General features: G+C 40.9%; 1 protein-coding gene across 1 annotated transcript in view; it reads right to left on the bottom strand.

The window, feature by feature from the left end:
* The window catches only part of RYR3 (ryanodine receptor 3), a 358,095-nt gene that overhangs the window by 263,735 nt on the left and 77,872 nt on the right, over nucleotides 1-16,488 (bottom strand). The window contains exons 9-11 of the mRNA XM_019627208.1: nucleotides 14,221-14,271; nucleotides 13,893-14,049; nucleotides 2,761-2,934 (exon numbers count right to left, since the gene is read on the bottom strand). Coding sequence (XP_019482753.1) covers nucleotides 2,761-2,934; nucleotides 13,893-14,049; nucleotides 14,221-14,271 — 382 coding nt within the window. The remainder of the gene's footprint in view (nucleotides 1-2,760; nucleotides 2,935-13,892; nucleotides 14,050-14,220; nucleotides 14,272-16,488) is intronic.

Below are 16,488 nucleotides of genomic sequence, written 5' to 3'. Positions count from 1 at the left end.
ATGAAGGGAGACCACTAGTAGGTCCTGGGTGATTGGGGCCGGGGGTGATGGTTAGTCTATATGTCAAATAAATAAAAAATATGGCTTCAGGAAATATTTTTAGAATAAGAATATTTGATCTTTCTCATTTTTAGCATAAAGAAACAACTTATTTTCCTTTCCATGTGAAAATCTATTATTATTATTATTAATTATTATTATTTTCTTCTGAAGGTATGTCCTGATATAACGAATCCACAGAGGAAGAATTCTAGCTTGCAAAAATGTATGTTCACTTTTGAAAAGAAGACTTTGCATCCCATCTACATGTGTACACTATGGCTTAAACATTCCAAAGGATGCCCTTACCATTGGAGTCACCAGTTCAAAACATTAGCCAGAACTTCCCAGCAACTGGTTAACGATGTTGCATTTAGGTTGGGCAACACTTTGCCACTAGGTTTACTTTGATCTCAGTTCCAGCTTTCTGGTCCCTTAAGACCCAAATCCTTAGGTTTTGCTTGTACTGATAACACATTCAAACTGGCCAGCCAAATAAAAGAGTAATGAGAAAAGAGGGGAGATGCAGCTGCGAGAACATTGTTGTTATGTGCATCTCTGATTGCTGCAGCCCAGTTTCTAAGGTCCTGCTTCTCTTAGAGGAATTCCGTGGCCCCAAAGCCGAGAGCAGAAGCCTCAGGTATGAATGGGAAAGAGGACACTTCCTTTAAGGTGAGTTACCATTCATCGGGTTTTTCACTGTGTCTGTTCTCCACTGGTTTCTCTAGGTTCCTGGTTTTTTGTTTGTTTGTTTTTTGTTTTGTTTTTTCATAAAATGCTTAGCACAGACTTGGACATGCTTTGTATTTTTAGAGGAGAACTTATCCTGCTCCTCATGAAATGGACAAGAGCAGCCCTGTTAAAGGCAACACATTTACACAGAGATTCGGAAAGCACCCTCCAAATTCAAATGCCCTGTCCAGCAGTTAAATGGATCTAGGTACGGTGGTCCTGGAACAGAAAAGCAGGGACAGGCACAATAAATCAACATCGCAAACTGGGGTCTCCCCTAGTTCACAGGGTCTTTTGAATATGTCCCCTCCCACCCAGAGTTACAGCCAAGGTCCACAAATTCCACTCTGTTTAAATGTCATCAATACCTTAGTAGGTATGAAAAGTTTTGAAGGCTCCACGTGATATTATCATACTCTATAGAGGGTTTAATTTTCTTCTGATAGGCTGGTAGGGTAGACGATGGGTTGTTGACATTTATTTTCAATCTGCCCTTATTTCCAGGGTATAGTCCTTACTCCTGGGGTAGAGCCCTTTTGGGATTTAATTCAAAGTCTACTGTATTTTCAAGGGTCATTCCAACTTGAGAGGCCCTGAACCCCAATGTTTGTCTCCCTGTACTGTCATACTGCCCATGTCTCTGCTTTGCTCTTCTCCCTCACAGCTGCCACTATCTGTTTGCTATCTTAGCTTCACATCCCATCTGTCGTCAGCTGAAGGTTCCGTCCATGGGAAACTGCACATAGAATTTCAGGCTCATGTTTCTACAGTTCCCTCCACTCTGGAATCCTGGCCCCTCCAGTTGCAGGGACTTTGGCTGACCTTATCTCTAATCTGTCTCTCCAGCCCAATGAAGCTAACACAAGACCCCACTCCTTGGTGCTGCCACTCAGTAAATACGCTGAGGGGAAAGTGGTAACAAAGGTGCAAACTCATTTTAGTGCACTTACTGGTACATTCTAATATTTGGGATCTACAGCGTTCATGTCTTGGGTGCCCTGGTTGCTGAAACCTTCAAACGGTTCTTTTTTTTTTTTTTTTTGTATTTTATCCAGTCTTTACAATTGTTTGCAGAGGAAGCATTGGGCTCATATACGCTAGTCTGTGTGGCCTCTTATTTCTTCTATTTTCTATCTCCTCTTCATAATTTTAGTTTCCCTTTCCTGGATATTTTCCTGGTGTGTTTTAATCTAATAGTATTACCCTTACAGTTTGCGCCCACCCTCCTTTTTACAATCACCAGCACTCTGGGAAGCTTTTCATCATCTCTACATTAGGCTGATATACCCAAACTGCAGTGTACAATGCCTCCTAGAGCCTTAGCATGGGACTCCTTCACTACTCAAACTTGTGTTTTGCAAGGGTTTTCCAAGGAAAAAGCATTAGGCCTTGACATCTATTTTCTTGGTTCTTAACAAAAGGAACACTCTTGTGGCAATTGACTTTCTGATAAAAAAAGATGCTGTGTGTATCTAAGCCAGTTTCCCATTGTATTGTAGCAGGCTGTCACATACCACTCAAATCTGGATATGTGGTCTGTGGAGACAGCATCATTCCACAGTATCTCATTTTTCTGCATGTTGGTTCCAATGGGCTTGTTATCATGCAATTTGCTTTTTCTCTGTAGAGGTTCTATTTAGTCTCTGTATTATGAAACTGCACAGTAACTTAATTATCCACTGAAATGGAGGGAGCAATGATGTGGTTAATCCCCAAACAGCATACCACCAGAAGTTATTTAGTGCCGGTTTTAGAGTCCATTGAACAAATTCTACCCCCTCCTCACAAAATTGCCACCTATTGAACTTTTTTTTTTTTGCACTGAATATGAGGTCAAAGTAACCAAATTAGGCTATACTATCTGTCAGACAGAAAAACTCTTCAGAATAGTAACCAAATACGCATCACGTCCAACTGATTCTCAGACTCACTTGCCCAGTTGCTCCCAACTGTGTAAAATGATTCTGGACAGCCTTTCTGACCCCTCACCTTTCTTTTCAGAGGTCCGAGGCGGGATGTCTTGGCATCCTGGGCTTTGTAGGTCACCCACAGACCACTGGCTATGTGCTGGACAAAGCAGACAGAATCGCCATACTTGATTTCTGGAACTCCCATGCCATCGACATCTCGCTTGTGATTGGAATCCAGTTTCTCCTTGATTTCCTATTTCACGGAAAATGAAACAAACCAAATGTAGGCATGTCTGATTACACAGAAACATAACAGATAAAACAAATCACCGATACTGAATCTGTAAGCCAGGGAACTGATTACCAAAACACTCATGATGTGTCTGTCCAAGCCAATATTTCTGAAAGATTTGCTTCCCTTATCTGTTAAGTGTAAAATCAATGGATTTCAAGTTTTGGTTACTTTAGTGATATTTAAATCTAAGGGAAAATTTGGAAGCCAGTAGATCTGTTTCTGATTTGATAAAATTCTTCATTATATTTTCTACTTTCCTCGTCTGACTTAGATACCTGAACAACTAACACTTTACTGCCCAATTAACTTATTTTCAAAAGGCTGTATCTTCCATGATTTGAATGGTTATCTTATATAACTGATCTGGCTCAGGGGCTTTAAATATATCTTTAAAATATCTTCTATAGAAATCAGCAGAGAAAGTGACTGGGCAGGTAGGGGGCTACTGTGCCTTAAGTCTAACATAGTAATTCGCATTTTAATCTCTTATGGCTCCTCAGTTGTGTGTTGCAGTCACTGGATGTCATTCTTTAATTGCCACTGTTTCATTAAACCTATTCTCCAGTACGGAAAAGAAGGAGTTAGTGGGCAGTAGGTGTCCCCTTGGTGAAAACCTGAGGTGCCTGAAACAGAGTGAGTCCGGAAGTAGACCCAGATGCATGGGAACTCTGTCCCCTCGTCATCAATCAGGGCCTCTGAATGGTTCTACCTGCTTTCCATTTCTTCTCTGCATCTTGTATTAAATTGCTTATTTGTAAAAGCCATTAGCTAGGCAGCATTTTGAATTTTTTATAGAATAAAATATGTAGTATGCTGTTCCCTCTGCTGGTGACAACTTTTACTCTTATTCTTAATGATGGAACAAAAGTAGCACATGTACTGAGCTCTTACCATGGGCGAGGCAGTGATCGAAGTGATTTACACATATTAACCGTTCACAGCAGTCTCTGTTGTGGCTACAAATATTATCCCAGTTACACAGAGGAGAAGATAAAAGTACAGAGAAATAAGTAATTTGCCCAAAGTCACTCAATAAGTAGTGAAAGAGGCAAGATTTAAACCAGGAAGTCCAGCTCTTCACTGCTCTAAACGCCTACTTGCCCTTCAATACTCTGCTCAGATGCCACCTTCTCTGTGAAGGCGGTTAGTCTCTCCTGCTGTATTTCCCCAGCACAGTCTCATTCCTCTATTGAGCCTAGCAACTCAAATTGTAAATGTGCTTGTTTATATGATACTTTCCTGTGGCCAGACTATAAAGGATCCAGGGCAGGGGTCAGATTTAAGTTAATTTTGGATTCCTAATACACAGACTCCAGCACCTATCAATTACTTAATAAACATATATTGAAAGAATATATATATGTATATATACATAATTTTTTCTTTCAAATATGCTTTTCATTTCAGCTCTTATTTTTCTTCAAACTTTCATAAAAGCAAAATGAGTTATTTTGCACACATTTACAGGATCATTTTGAGCAATGTTAACACTTTACCAGAAATTCTTATTTTAAATGTATGTTGAAACATTGGTTGGATTGTTAAATATGACTTATTTTTCAAAATGAACACTTCCAAAAATAACTTCTTTCTGGTTTTATAACAACAGCCAATGGGAAAATAGAATTTGTTATATTAGGATTTTTTTTTTATAGGCAAGTGGTCAAGAATGCATTTGTTCTACAAAATAATGTATACTTGATTTTCATTTCAGAAATATCCATAGTTCTGTAGACATTCAGGATAGTAAGAGACTTAAATATGTCAAAGTTTTCATCTCCAGCCTGTTCTCTAACCATAGGCAATGCAGTAAAATAAAAATAATACACACTACACCAGTTAAATATAAATAATTATGCTAATTGCAAAGAGCTCACAATTAGAATACTGCATGTTCCCAAACTGTCAATGATGATGATCATTTTATTTTTTTCCCTTTTCATTTATTTAAATATGACTTCGCCCAAAGAAAATAAATTCTAGAGTCTGTTTTTCTAGAGTCTCTGAGATAAATGGATCATTGTTGTTTACAGATGGAGTGTCTCTCTGTGTCTTTGCTTTTACAAAATAGCAACAACACCCAAGGTTCTATGGTAATCACTATAGTAGCCACTTCTAATTTAAAAGAACAAGAGAAACAACACCAAAATCTAAGACATACAGACAAACTAACACTAAAGCCAAATCAATTTAAACCTAAACAACAATGATACATCATTAAGGCAATGAGAGTGCTCCATGGCGGAGAAGCCTGATGTGGCTGAAAGCAGGTTGGTGACCTCGCTCTGACTTGAGCATTGACTAATGCTTCCCTCTCTGTTTACACTTGAATATAACGCCAGATGTATCCATTCTACTACTGGAAATGGAGCCTTCCTAAAGGATAGGGCTAATCTAATCATTCTCTTTCAATAGCTGCCTACTTCGTACAGAATACAATTCTTATTTCCAAAGTTCTTATATACCATATGCTTTAACCAAATTGCATTATGTTCCTTTGATATATCAAGTGTTCCCTTCCTCTCAGTCTTTACTGACATGATGCTTTCTGCTTGAAATTCCTCTGCCTCATCTCTGTATCTTATATCTTATCCTTCAAGACTTCTCAGATCCACCTTTGCTTTTTCCATAAACTTATGGCGCTTTCCTTTACCTCTTTCAAGGCTCTTGACCATCTGCAATACTGAATCCTTTGCTGGTATACTTCCTGTCCCCTGCCAGGTTGAAAACTCTCTAACAGAAAGACTGTGATTTCCTTGTCTTTGTATTCCAAACAATGCTCTGCTTAAAATAAGGTGCAATTTGTTTTTATTGGTCTGTGGGCATCAATTTGTCTGTTTATCTGCACAACCTTCCCTATGTTAGATGATATGCTTATTCTAAGAAGAAACAGGTTATGTATCCTAATATGTATTGAAGGGTAGTATGGGACCACAAAAGACCCCGAATAGCCAAAGCAATCCTAAGAAAAAAGAACAAGGCTGGAGGTATCACACTCTTGACTTCATCTTGCACTACACAGCAACAATCATCAAAACAGTATGGAAAAAAAAAGAACAAAAAACAGTATGGTATTGGCAAAAAAACAACAACAAAACAAAACAGATATACAGACCAATGGAATAGAATTTAAAACCCAGAAATAAACCCACATAAATATGGACAGGTAATTTTTGACAAAGGAGCAAAAAACATACAATGGAGAAAAGACAGCCTCTTCAATAAATGGTGCTGGGAGAATTGGAAAGCCATGTGCAAAAGAATGAAATTAGACTTCCAGCTGTCACCGTGTACCAAAATTAACTCAAAATGGATCAAAGATCTAAACATAAAATCTGAAACAATAAACTGCATAGAAGAAAACATAGGTAGTAAACTTTTGGACCTTGGGTTCAAAGAGGAGTTTATGAATTTGACCTCAAAAGCAAGGGAAGTAAAAGATAAATGAATAGGACTATATCAAACTAAAAAGCTTCTGCAGAGCAAAAGAAACCATCAACAAAATAAAGAGGCAACCAACAGAATGGGAGAAGATATTTACAAACAATGCCTCCTATAAAGGGCCAATTTCCCAAATATATAAGGAACTCATACAACTCAACAACAACAAAAAAACAAACAATCCAATTAAAAAATGGGCAGAGGACCTGAATAGACATTTCTCCAAAGAGGACATACAGATGGCCAGTAGACATATGAAAAGATGCTCAACATTACTAATCATCAGAGAAATAGAAATTAAAACCACAATGAGACATCACCTCACACCAGTTAGAATGGTCATCAACAAGACAAATAATAGCAAGTGTTGGAGAGGCTGTGGAGAAAAAAGAACCCTCATACACTGTTGGCAGAAATGCAGATTGGTGCAGCCACTGGGAAAGGCAGTGTGGAGGTTCCTCAAAAAATTAAGTATAGAATTACCATGTGACCCAGAAATCCCTCTTCTGGGTGTTTATTTACCCAAAAAACCTGAAAATGTTTATTTGTAAAGATATATGTGCTCCAATGTTCACTGCAGCTTTATTTATGGCGGCCAAGACATGGAAACAACCAAAGTGTCCTTCAATAGATGATTGGATAAAGAAGATGTGGTACATATACACAATGGAATGCTACTCAGCCATAAGATGAAATAGTGATATTTGCGAAAACATGGATGGATCTTGAGATTATTATGCTAAATGAAATAAGGTAGAAAAAATTGAGAACCATATGATATCACTGATATGTTGGATATAAAACTGAAAACAAAAAAGGAACAAGACAAACAAACAAAGAAGCAAAAACTCATAGACACAGACAATTGTTTAGTGGTTACCAGAGGGTGGGAGTGGAGGGGGTGGTAGGTGATGGTGAATGGGATCAAATATGGTGATGGAAGGAGAACTGACTTGGGGTGGTGAACACACAATGTGATATATAAGATGATGCATTACAAAATTGTACACTTGAAACCTATGTAACTTAACTAACCATTGTTTCCCCAATAAACTAATAAAAAAATTAAAGAAGCAAGGGGAGGTGGGTGAGTTGTCAACTATGGCATTAGTATCTAGCATGATATTTGAAACTGAGTAGGTCCTAATTAATGTATACTAATTAGAGTTAGATTTGCTGTTATTTGACACAATTAAACCATCTGTGTCCACAGAGGACAAGGAAGTTTCTTTCCAACAGACTGTACGCACGTAAAAAAATTTCATAAGAAAAATAGATGTGGAAAGATGGGGCCCATTTATGGATGCCGGAGGAAGCCATCAAGAAAGCCCTTGGTAGCCCACTTTTTCCTAGGTCTTTCTGGAGAAACTTGAGAAATCATCTTTGGGTTCACGTTCCCACCAGTAGAGTCCCCTTCTGAATTTATGACCTTGAATATGAAGTCTTAAAAAAAATCACACATTGCAAGACATGCTGGAGCCTGGGTAGCTGTAAAGCCTCTGCCATTTATAGTGTGCTGAGAAAGTGGATTTGTCTGCCTCATTAGGGAACTCCTGAGCAGAAGTCACTGGACTGGGCTTTTTCCTCCATCTTCCTCACTTAATCCCCACACCATCACCTTCAGGTAGGCAGCACTACTGCCATTTCATGGATAAGGAAACAGACTCCCAGATCACGTTCCTGGTCTCTTTCAATCCTCACAACAATCCCTCAAGACAGACTTCTTCCCCTCATTTTTTATAAGAAGGGGCATTAAGACCGAACAACAAATGGCAGAGCCAGGATTCAAACCCAGGTTTCTTTTCCTTCAAAGTCCATGGTTGTATCATTTACTACCTTAATTTATTAGCATAATAAAGACTTGAGAAATGATCAATTCGAATGTAAAAAATTCCTTGTAGACTTATTAAAATGAAACGGCAGGAAGTGATGCTATAGTTTATTGAATCTGAAGGTACATGTTTTCTCCTCTCCCCCTCCCTCCTTTGTTCCATATTTGTTCTTTCTGCAACTCATAACTTGATAGGAAATACAGCGAGGAGACTGGCACAAACAGCACTTTGTCAGCACCAATCTTTCCATAGAGGGATGGACCATGAGCCCAGCTGCCATCTTGTTTTGGGCCACTAAGGTTAAAGGGCACATGAGGATACAGTCTGAACATTTGCTCTGCACACACACCAGAGAGAGCAGTCGGTACTTCTCAAAAGGAGGTAGGAAAGTCACGTTTGGCCAAAAATACACTGCTTAGCATATAGTAGATATCTGATAAGCATTGGCTAAATGGAATTTAATGTTTTTATACACTGAGGGAAAATTTCCTCTAATGGGGAACAGTGATAGTTCTATGTCCTTATGCAATAAAATAAGCTACATTTGGATTCTATCTCAATCATTCAAGGCTTATGTTATATTCATTAACGACAGATATAAAATAAATGGCTACATGTTATAAGGCTTGCTTTAACAGTAATTCACTCTTCTCTGAAATGAACTCAGTGTTGTAAACTGATGTTGAGACATGACATTTAAATAGGCAGTGTTGCTATGCCAGAGTAAATATTAAATCACATTACCTGACAATCCTTGGGAAATGGCCTTGCAATGTCAAGACCATGGGAAGTTGATGTGAAATCAAATTCATAGAAATTTGACCTAGATGTTCAAAATAAAAATCTCTCCTTGAATGTTTACAGGGATAGCTTTATGATCGCAAATGATGACAAAATGATAACAGAATACTTTTATGAAGATGATGGGGATAAAAATGGAATGGATTTCACTCTGTATTTTAGTGTATGACCACATTTATATATCCAGTCAGGATGCAAATTTCAAACATACTACCTGCTACATACTGTGCTAGGTGCTGGGGTACAAAATAAGGGTGGAGGTATATGTGGTTCTTGTCATCCAGAGGCTCCCGAATGAGCTAGAGATGGCTGTAACAAAATCATGAACAGGGGCCTACTGGAAGACAGTGGAGGAGCTTTCCTCCTGTAAGGGGCATTTGACACGTGTCTGGAAGGATGAGAAAGAGTGCACTGATGGTGGTGTGTGGAGGGGTAAAAAGGTGTTTTACGAGGTCAGGCAATTAAGTTTGCAAACTCATCCTAGAAAAAGTGCTACATACCTCATTCCTGAATATCACTATGGTCACCTTTGAAGTGCTCCCCTTGGGAAGCTATGCACCAATGCCAGCACTTTGTCCACCCTTCAAAGCAATTTTGGAACTCTTTTTCTGGAATGGCCATCGGAGCTGTCATCGTATTACCTTTGATGTCCTGAATGTCATCAAAACGTCTTCCTTTCAATATTTCCTTTATCTTCGAGTAAAGAAAGAAGTCACCGGGGGCCAGATCAGGTGAGTAGGGAGGGTGTTCCAATACAGTTATTTGTTTCCTGGATGAAAACTCCCTCGCAGACAGTGCCGTGTGAGCTGGTGCATTGTCGTGATGCAAGAGCCATGAGTTGTTGGTGAAAAGTTCAGGTCGTCTAACTTTTTCACGCAGCCTTTTCAGCACTTCCAAATAGTAAGCTTGGTTAACTGTTTGTTTGGTTGGTACAAATTCATAAATCCCTCTGATATCAAAAGAGGTTAGCAACATTGTTGCAACAAATTTGCGAACTTAATTGTCAGACCTCATATGTATAGGTTTAACAATGAGAAAAAAATAACATGTTTGAAGACTGATAAATGTTTAATATGCTAGAGCTCAAGGAAACAGTGAGCAAGTGGCAACAGATATGATGGAAGAGCAGGCAGGGGTCAGATATTAATCTTTTATGACAGACTTCCAGTGAGGTGCAGCTTCAACAGATTAAGAACTGTGTTCAAGGTCTCACAGATAATAGATGAGTCAAGGCCAGATCTAGGTGACGTGGAAGCCACACTCTAGCCTTTACCACACCCCTCCCAGATAACAGGAATAACGTATGATGCTAGAGATTGGAGGCAACAATACATCCCAGACCTCCAGTTTGATTTTGATCATCTCGCTAAAGGACAGGGGGAAAAGTCTTGACCAGGATTGCATTCTGCTCATCATTCTGCATGTTTCAGACAGCTTGCCCAAAGACCTCCATTTGGTTCCCTCTGAGCCAGGCCAGGACGATGACTGCAACAGATGCTTTGCCCCGGCCCCCTTCCATTAAGGCTCAGTCACAACCCTGTCTTACCCGTGCATACAAGGGTCACAGGGGCACCTGCCATCTTCTTCCTAAGAGCAGTTTGCTAAGGCTGTGAACACGCACGTGCAGCGGTTCCACGGTCCCTAACTTAGTAGTCACAGCTGTCAAAGCCTAACGTAACCTGCCAGGAAACATGGAAGCCCACTGTTGCCAAATGACTCAGCTAGTCCTGTGTCTTCCCTGAACACCTGAGCCTAAACAGGGCTCCTTGGGCAGACTCTTTCCTGTTTTCTAGATTCTCCAGCATACAGAGAGGATCCGATGAATACTCTACCCAATCTCATTCGCAAAGGCACAAAAAACACACCATCTCCACCTCCCAGCATTCTTGCTGAGTCCCGCCAACCCTTGCCCCACCATCCAGATCCAGAACTGCTATCTCAGACAATTGTCCGCTGTCTGATCTATCACGTAACAGCTAGAACAGGCAAGAATGCACGAGATGGCTCAACGCCCTCACCCTGTTGAAAAATGGAGCTACAGCTTCTTTTCTCTGGGGAACACCACTGTTCCCCACTGAGGGGAAGAGCGCTGGAGAGCCCGTTTAAGGGGAAGAGCCTGCACCAAGGGAGGCAAAAATACATTTACCGAGGAAGAACCTGGAGAAATCAAAGCATCTCTAGCATTCTCTCCCAAGAGCTCTTTGTTGGGCTTTGCAGAACCGTGCGTGCCCCACATGCTGTTTTTGTGTAGCTTCACAGTTAGGATGCCAAATGCCCTGCTCACACCATGTCCCAAGGGAGCTCCGAGCCCCTGTGGGAACACAGCCATATCTTAGCCTGCCACAGCGTCTAGGCCCTTTTCATTTCAGTTTCTTTCAAATTAAGGAAGGTAGCTGGGATACATAGTGCTGCACTGAGTTATTTAAAACTTCCAACATAGTGACTTCAATGAAATGTAACCACGCTGCCAAGTACACAGGACAATGTGACTCATGTGACTTTTACATCCAGCTCTGCTATGCTGGCAGCCCCCGTGGTACTTTGATGACTTTCAGCCATCAGCTGCTTGCCTCCATGTGCATAGAAACAGAGGGACTTGGGACAATAAAAATGGGCTTTTTGAGGGTAAAATGTGCTCACAGGCCAGAAGTGATGCCAAGGAGGAGGAGTGTCATGAGGACTCTCTATGGTGCTCTGAGCTTTTCCAGCTTTCTCCGGAGACCGGAGCACAGTGCTCAGCCATGCTCCACAAAGCTGAGCCAAGAAAGAAATGGAAGGGAGAGTCCCCTTGGAACAAAATCCTGCCAGCTGCCTGGAAGGCTGCCTGATTAGTCTGCTGTCACAAGAGGAGTCCCTTTATGAAATGGTAAAGACCTCAGTGTCACAGGTCTGTCCCAGGGCAGGACACTAAGGATGGTCTGAGGAAACCAGGGTAGAGCACTCAAATCAGGAAAAGGCCAAGCTGCCATTCTTAGAAAGGCATTTACTTGGCCATCAGCCATGATGAGTCAGTTCTTGTTTTCACTTCCTCCTCTCCTCACATCTGCTCTCATCCCGCAGATCCCCGATGTTCAAGTTGCCTCTTAGAGAAGAAGGCGATCTTGCTTGCTTCTGTTCTTACGACGCTTCCCTTTGTTTCACTGATCCTTTGAGCAAGTTGCACTGCCTTAAACCACCTCCTGGAGGCCACGGTGTTTTACTATACAGATATCCATTTGAATTTTAAATCCTTCTTGTGCTGGGAATCTTACGAAAGAAAAGTGAGAGGAGCATGAGGGGGATGCACTCAGAAAACCAAACCAGGATGAAGTCAAGGAGCCAACGTGCCACTGGAAGAGAAGCAGCAGGCAGAGGTGAAGTCTGAGGGGAATTTAGGGTAGGAAGGTCCCACCTTTTAATGTTTAAAATACGGTGTGGGAAGCTGGCTGCGTGGCTCAGTTGGTTAAGAGCTCGCTCAAGTGCAAGCTCTGAACAACAGTTACCGGTTTGATTCACAGCCCAAGCTGAGCTGCCACTGAGCTGCCAGCAGGTGGCGGGATGGCTCAGCTAAAAAAAAAAAATATATNATATATATATATATATATATATATATATATATATATATGGTGTGGGAAAAGTCTAACTTTGATATAGGGCAATGGGTTGGAAAAAAAATGCATGTGCCAAAGAGATCTGCTGCCTAAAAAGACTGAAGGACTATAAAAAAAAAAGGGGGGGGGGGAAAGAGGCCGGGGCCCCTGCTCAAAAATGGGCAGTACTGAAAGACTGTCCTCCTCTGATTCATCAAGCAGCAGAGATGCCTCATAGAAAATCCAGCGTCAACTTCATCCCGAGTCCTACACGAACAGAATCATCAATAACCCTTTACTGAAATCGTGTGGAGAACACAAATCAAGGTCTATTTTTGGAAAAGAGCAAAGAGGAAGAAAACCACAGATGAAATTCCCAAAAGAGATGTCCCGCTGTCCTCTTAGGAGGTGCCGACTCCCTGACAGCCACACACACATCTGTGCAGAGCTTTTCTTATGCTTGGATGATCTTTCCAAAGCAACTGTGAAGTGACTGAGCACCCAACTGTGCATCAGAAGTTATCTCAGCATGCAGTTCCAACCATCCGACTAGGTCCAGCTCTGAGTTATGAGGAGTCAAAACCTGGCTGAATGTTAAAGATAGAAGTTTAAAAGAACAGTTATCCATATACATGTTAGATGGCAAAACTACGCATTTGGGGTTAACCTGATGAAAACAGGATCCACTGTGAATGAAGGCTGGGGATGGGTAAGTGAGAACTAAGAGATCTGGAGAGAAGAGATGACCTAGGAAAAGGAGGAGGAAGGTACGAGTAAGTGTATATTACAAATAACTGCAAAAAGATGTCATATTCAGAATTACGCCTTCTTTGCATCTTTCTGAAAGAAACCACTTTCTGATTCAAACAAATGTAGCACTGACACCTCACACTTCCAGGTTGCTCATGCATTATAGGAACGAAGCATATGACTTAGAAGTATGGAAAACAACTTAGAATGTATTAAACAACAATATTTTCCATTCGCCTCTGAGCAACAATGTCCATTCCTGTGATCTCTATTTTTTTTTCCTCCCCTAGGGCTTTCCACTCTCCTTCAAAAATCTCTCTCTCTTAAGACATCATCCTTCATCTAATGTACACATTACTCTATGAATTCAATGCATAAGATACAAGAAGGAAGTGATTATCATACGTCTAATTTCCAATTCCATTTCCCTCCAACCTGTTTTCTTTTCAGTCACAGGTCTACCAGGAGGTTTGAGAGCTCTCACTTTTAGAACAAGGTCAAAGTCCACCTCATCAGACCTTACCTTTGATGCCCTGAAAGAGAAGGCTGTGGACTTGGTGTCTGACTTTCCCCGGTCTTGCAGTATAAGGCCTTGGTCCTCTGTCGAGGCCAGGTAGTGGCCAGTGGTGAGATGCCGTAGTCGGAAAGCCTGGCCCCATCTTATGTTACTGCCACTCCAGCTGCACAGGTGAAACAGACGAGACATTCATCTACACGAAAATAAGTCCTTTTCAATATTTCTCCTGTGCTTTCTTACACATGATGGCAGACTTATAATCCTTCTGGGTTTCATCCCCTATGGGACGAAGCACCAGTCTTCTGGTTTGCTCTAGGATTTCCTGTCTGCTTACCACTCCGCATGGATGTAACCTCCCTCAAGCACGCCAACAAGGAACACGATACTGGGGGCAGGGCAGTAGTTAGTGTCATTGGAAGTCTCAAGCTTCCAATTTTTCCTTCACTCTACTGAAGTGTCTTAATACAAAAATCAAAACAAAACAAAAACCTACAAAGAGAATGGGAAGCTTGCCTGTTAAGGGGAACGTCTTTCTGGGAAAGCAAAGCCTTTCCAAATGTGTCGTCTGACCTCAAACATTTTACTACCACAAAGAATCCTATCTTCAAGAGAAATAGTAAAAATCTTTGTGCAGCTTACACTTGCCAGAGAGGGACAGATTAAAAAACAAAACAACTACAAAAAAGCAACAAAAAAAAACAAGCCACCTCTCTTCCCATACGCGGCCTGAGGTGACCTCTGAAAATGGCTCGCTATTTGCTTGACCCAGAGAACCCCACAAAATCATGTAAATCGAGAGGTTCGAATCTTCATGTTCATTTTAAGAACACTTATGAAATTGCTCAGGCCACCAAGGGCATGCATATCCGAAAAGCCACCAAGTATCTAAAGGATGTCACGTTACAAAAGCAATGTGCGCCATTCCATTGTTACAATGGTGGAGTTGAGAGGTATGCCCAGGCCAAACAGTGGGGTTGGACCCAGGGTTGGTGGCCCAAAAAGAGTGATGCACATGCTTAAAAAGGGAGCAATGCTGAGCTTAAGGGTTTTAGATGTAGACTCTGGTCATTGAACACATCCAGGTGAACAAAGCACCCACGATGCGGCGCAAAATTTACAGAGCTCACAGGCAGATTAACCCATACATGAGTTCTCCCTGCCACAGTGAGATGGTCCTAAATGAAAAAGAGCAGATTGTTCCAAATCAGAAGAGGAGGTTGCACAGAAGAAAAAGATCTCCCAGAAGAAACTAAAGAAACAAAAACTTATGGCCCAGGAGTAAATTCAGCATCAAATTAATGCTAATAGAAAAACAAACAAACAAAACAATGAATAATAAGTGAATAAATAAATAAATATTGTGGCATGTTAGAAGGCAATAAGTTCTATGGCAAAAACAGTAAAGCAGGATAAGATGATTGAGAAAAGGGAGGTCTCATGTTGAATGCCAACCTTTTTATGGTCCTTCATCAAAAGGTTGGCATTCAACAAGTTATGATAAGTGTCAGGGAGAAATTGAATAACTGAATAACCTGTAATGCATTTACCTTTTAAGCTTGGATAAAACGTTTAAGAGATACATGTGCCAAATTTTAAAATAATGCTTCTTTTGAGCCAACTCTTTGGAGAACCAATTAATCCAAGTTACATCATTAAGAGGCTTACATTTGTCATGTTGAGGATGCTGGGTAACTAGAACTTATACATGCATACTTATTTTGACTTTTATACAATAAAAGTCCATTAAGCAAGAACCCAAGCTAATATCCTGAGAATAATAGTATGACTTTTAACAATGCTGGGAAAAGATAAATGCTCCAAGCCAGCTAACAAGTGGGTGCTCCTTAAAACCAGCATTGTTTAAAAACCAGCAGCCTCCAGAGTTTCTCAGTAAGAATTTAAATGTACGTGTGTGTCTTTCTAGGTGTCTGTAAGAGAAGTTGTCATATTTTCTCCTGATCGCTAATGGATAATTTTGAGAACCCCCTTGGTGCACACACCCCTCATGAGAGGGACTTTTACTTTGAACATGTGTTCAGGGAGAGACCGAACAGAGAGCTAGAGAGAAAGGTAGAGAAGGAAAACCAAGATGGTAACACTTGACCCTTCTCTCTCATGCCAAGCCATTTAACTCTATCCTAACTTGAATCCCTCTCAGCAAAACAAAGGTCTAGAGCTTAACCGCATCCCTTATTTAGTAGTTTGATGTTTAGAGACCACATGTTCTTACTCAAGCATATGGGTCCAAAGTCTCAGCCTTCTGTTCCTTCCATCCAGGTACAGCACTGTTGCTGACAAGTTCTAGTAAATACTGTTTCTTCATTGCTGTGTTTCCAATGATGTTTTAGTGTTCCCTACCTCATGTCGTCAAAAGCACCACTCTGTCATTTAAAGCTAACTGTCCACTGGAGCCAACAAAGCTACTGAGAAGAGGACTTACCTGAGCTTGCCTTTTGTAATTCAGGCACTGCCAGGATCTGGGCTCAGGGCAGCAGAGCTGTCTGGCTTCAGAATCAAAACAGGGGTCTTGGATATTGTGTGTGTGTGTGTGTGTGTGTGTGTGTGTGTGTGTGTGTGTGTGTGTGTGTGTGTTTCTTTAAAG

The sequence above is a fragment of the Hipposideros armiger genome, unplaced genomic scaffold (assembly GCF_001890085.2).
Source record: "Hipposideros armiger isolate ML-2016 unplaced genomic scaffold, ASM189008v1 scaffold_724, whole genome shotgun sequence".
Classification (NCBI taxonomy): Eukaryota; Metazoa; Chordata; class Mammalia; order Chiroptera; family Hipposideridae; genus Hipposideros; species Hipposideros armiger.
This window is presented reverse-complemented; position numbering and strand designations above follow the sequence as displayed.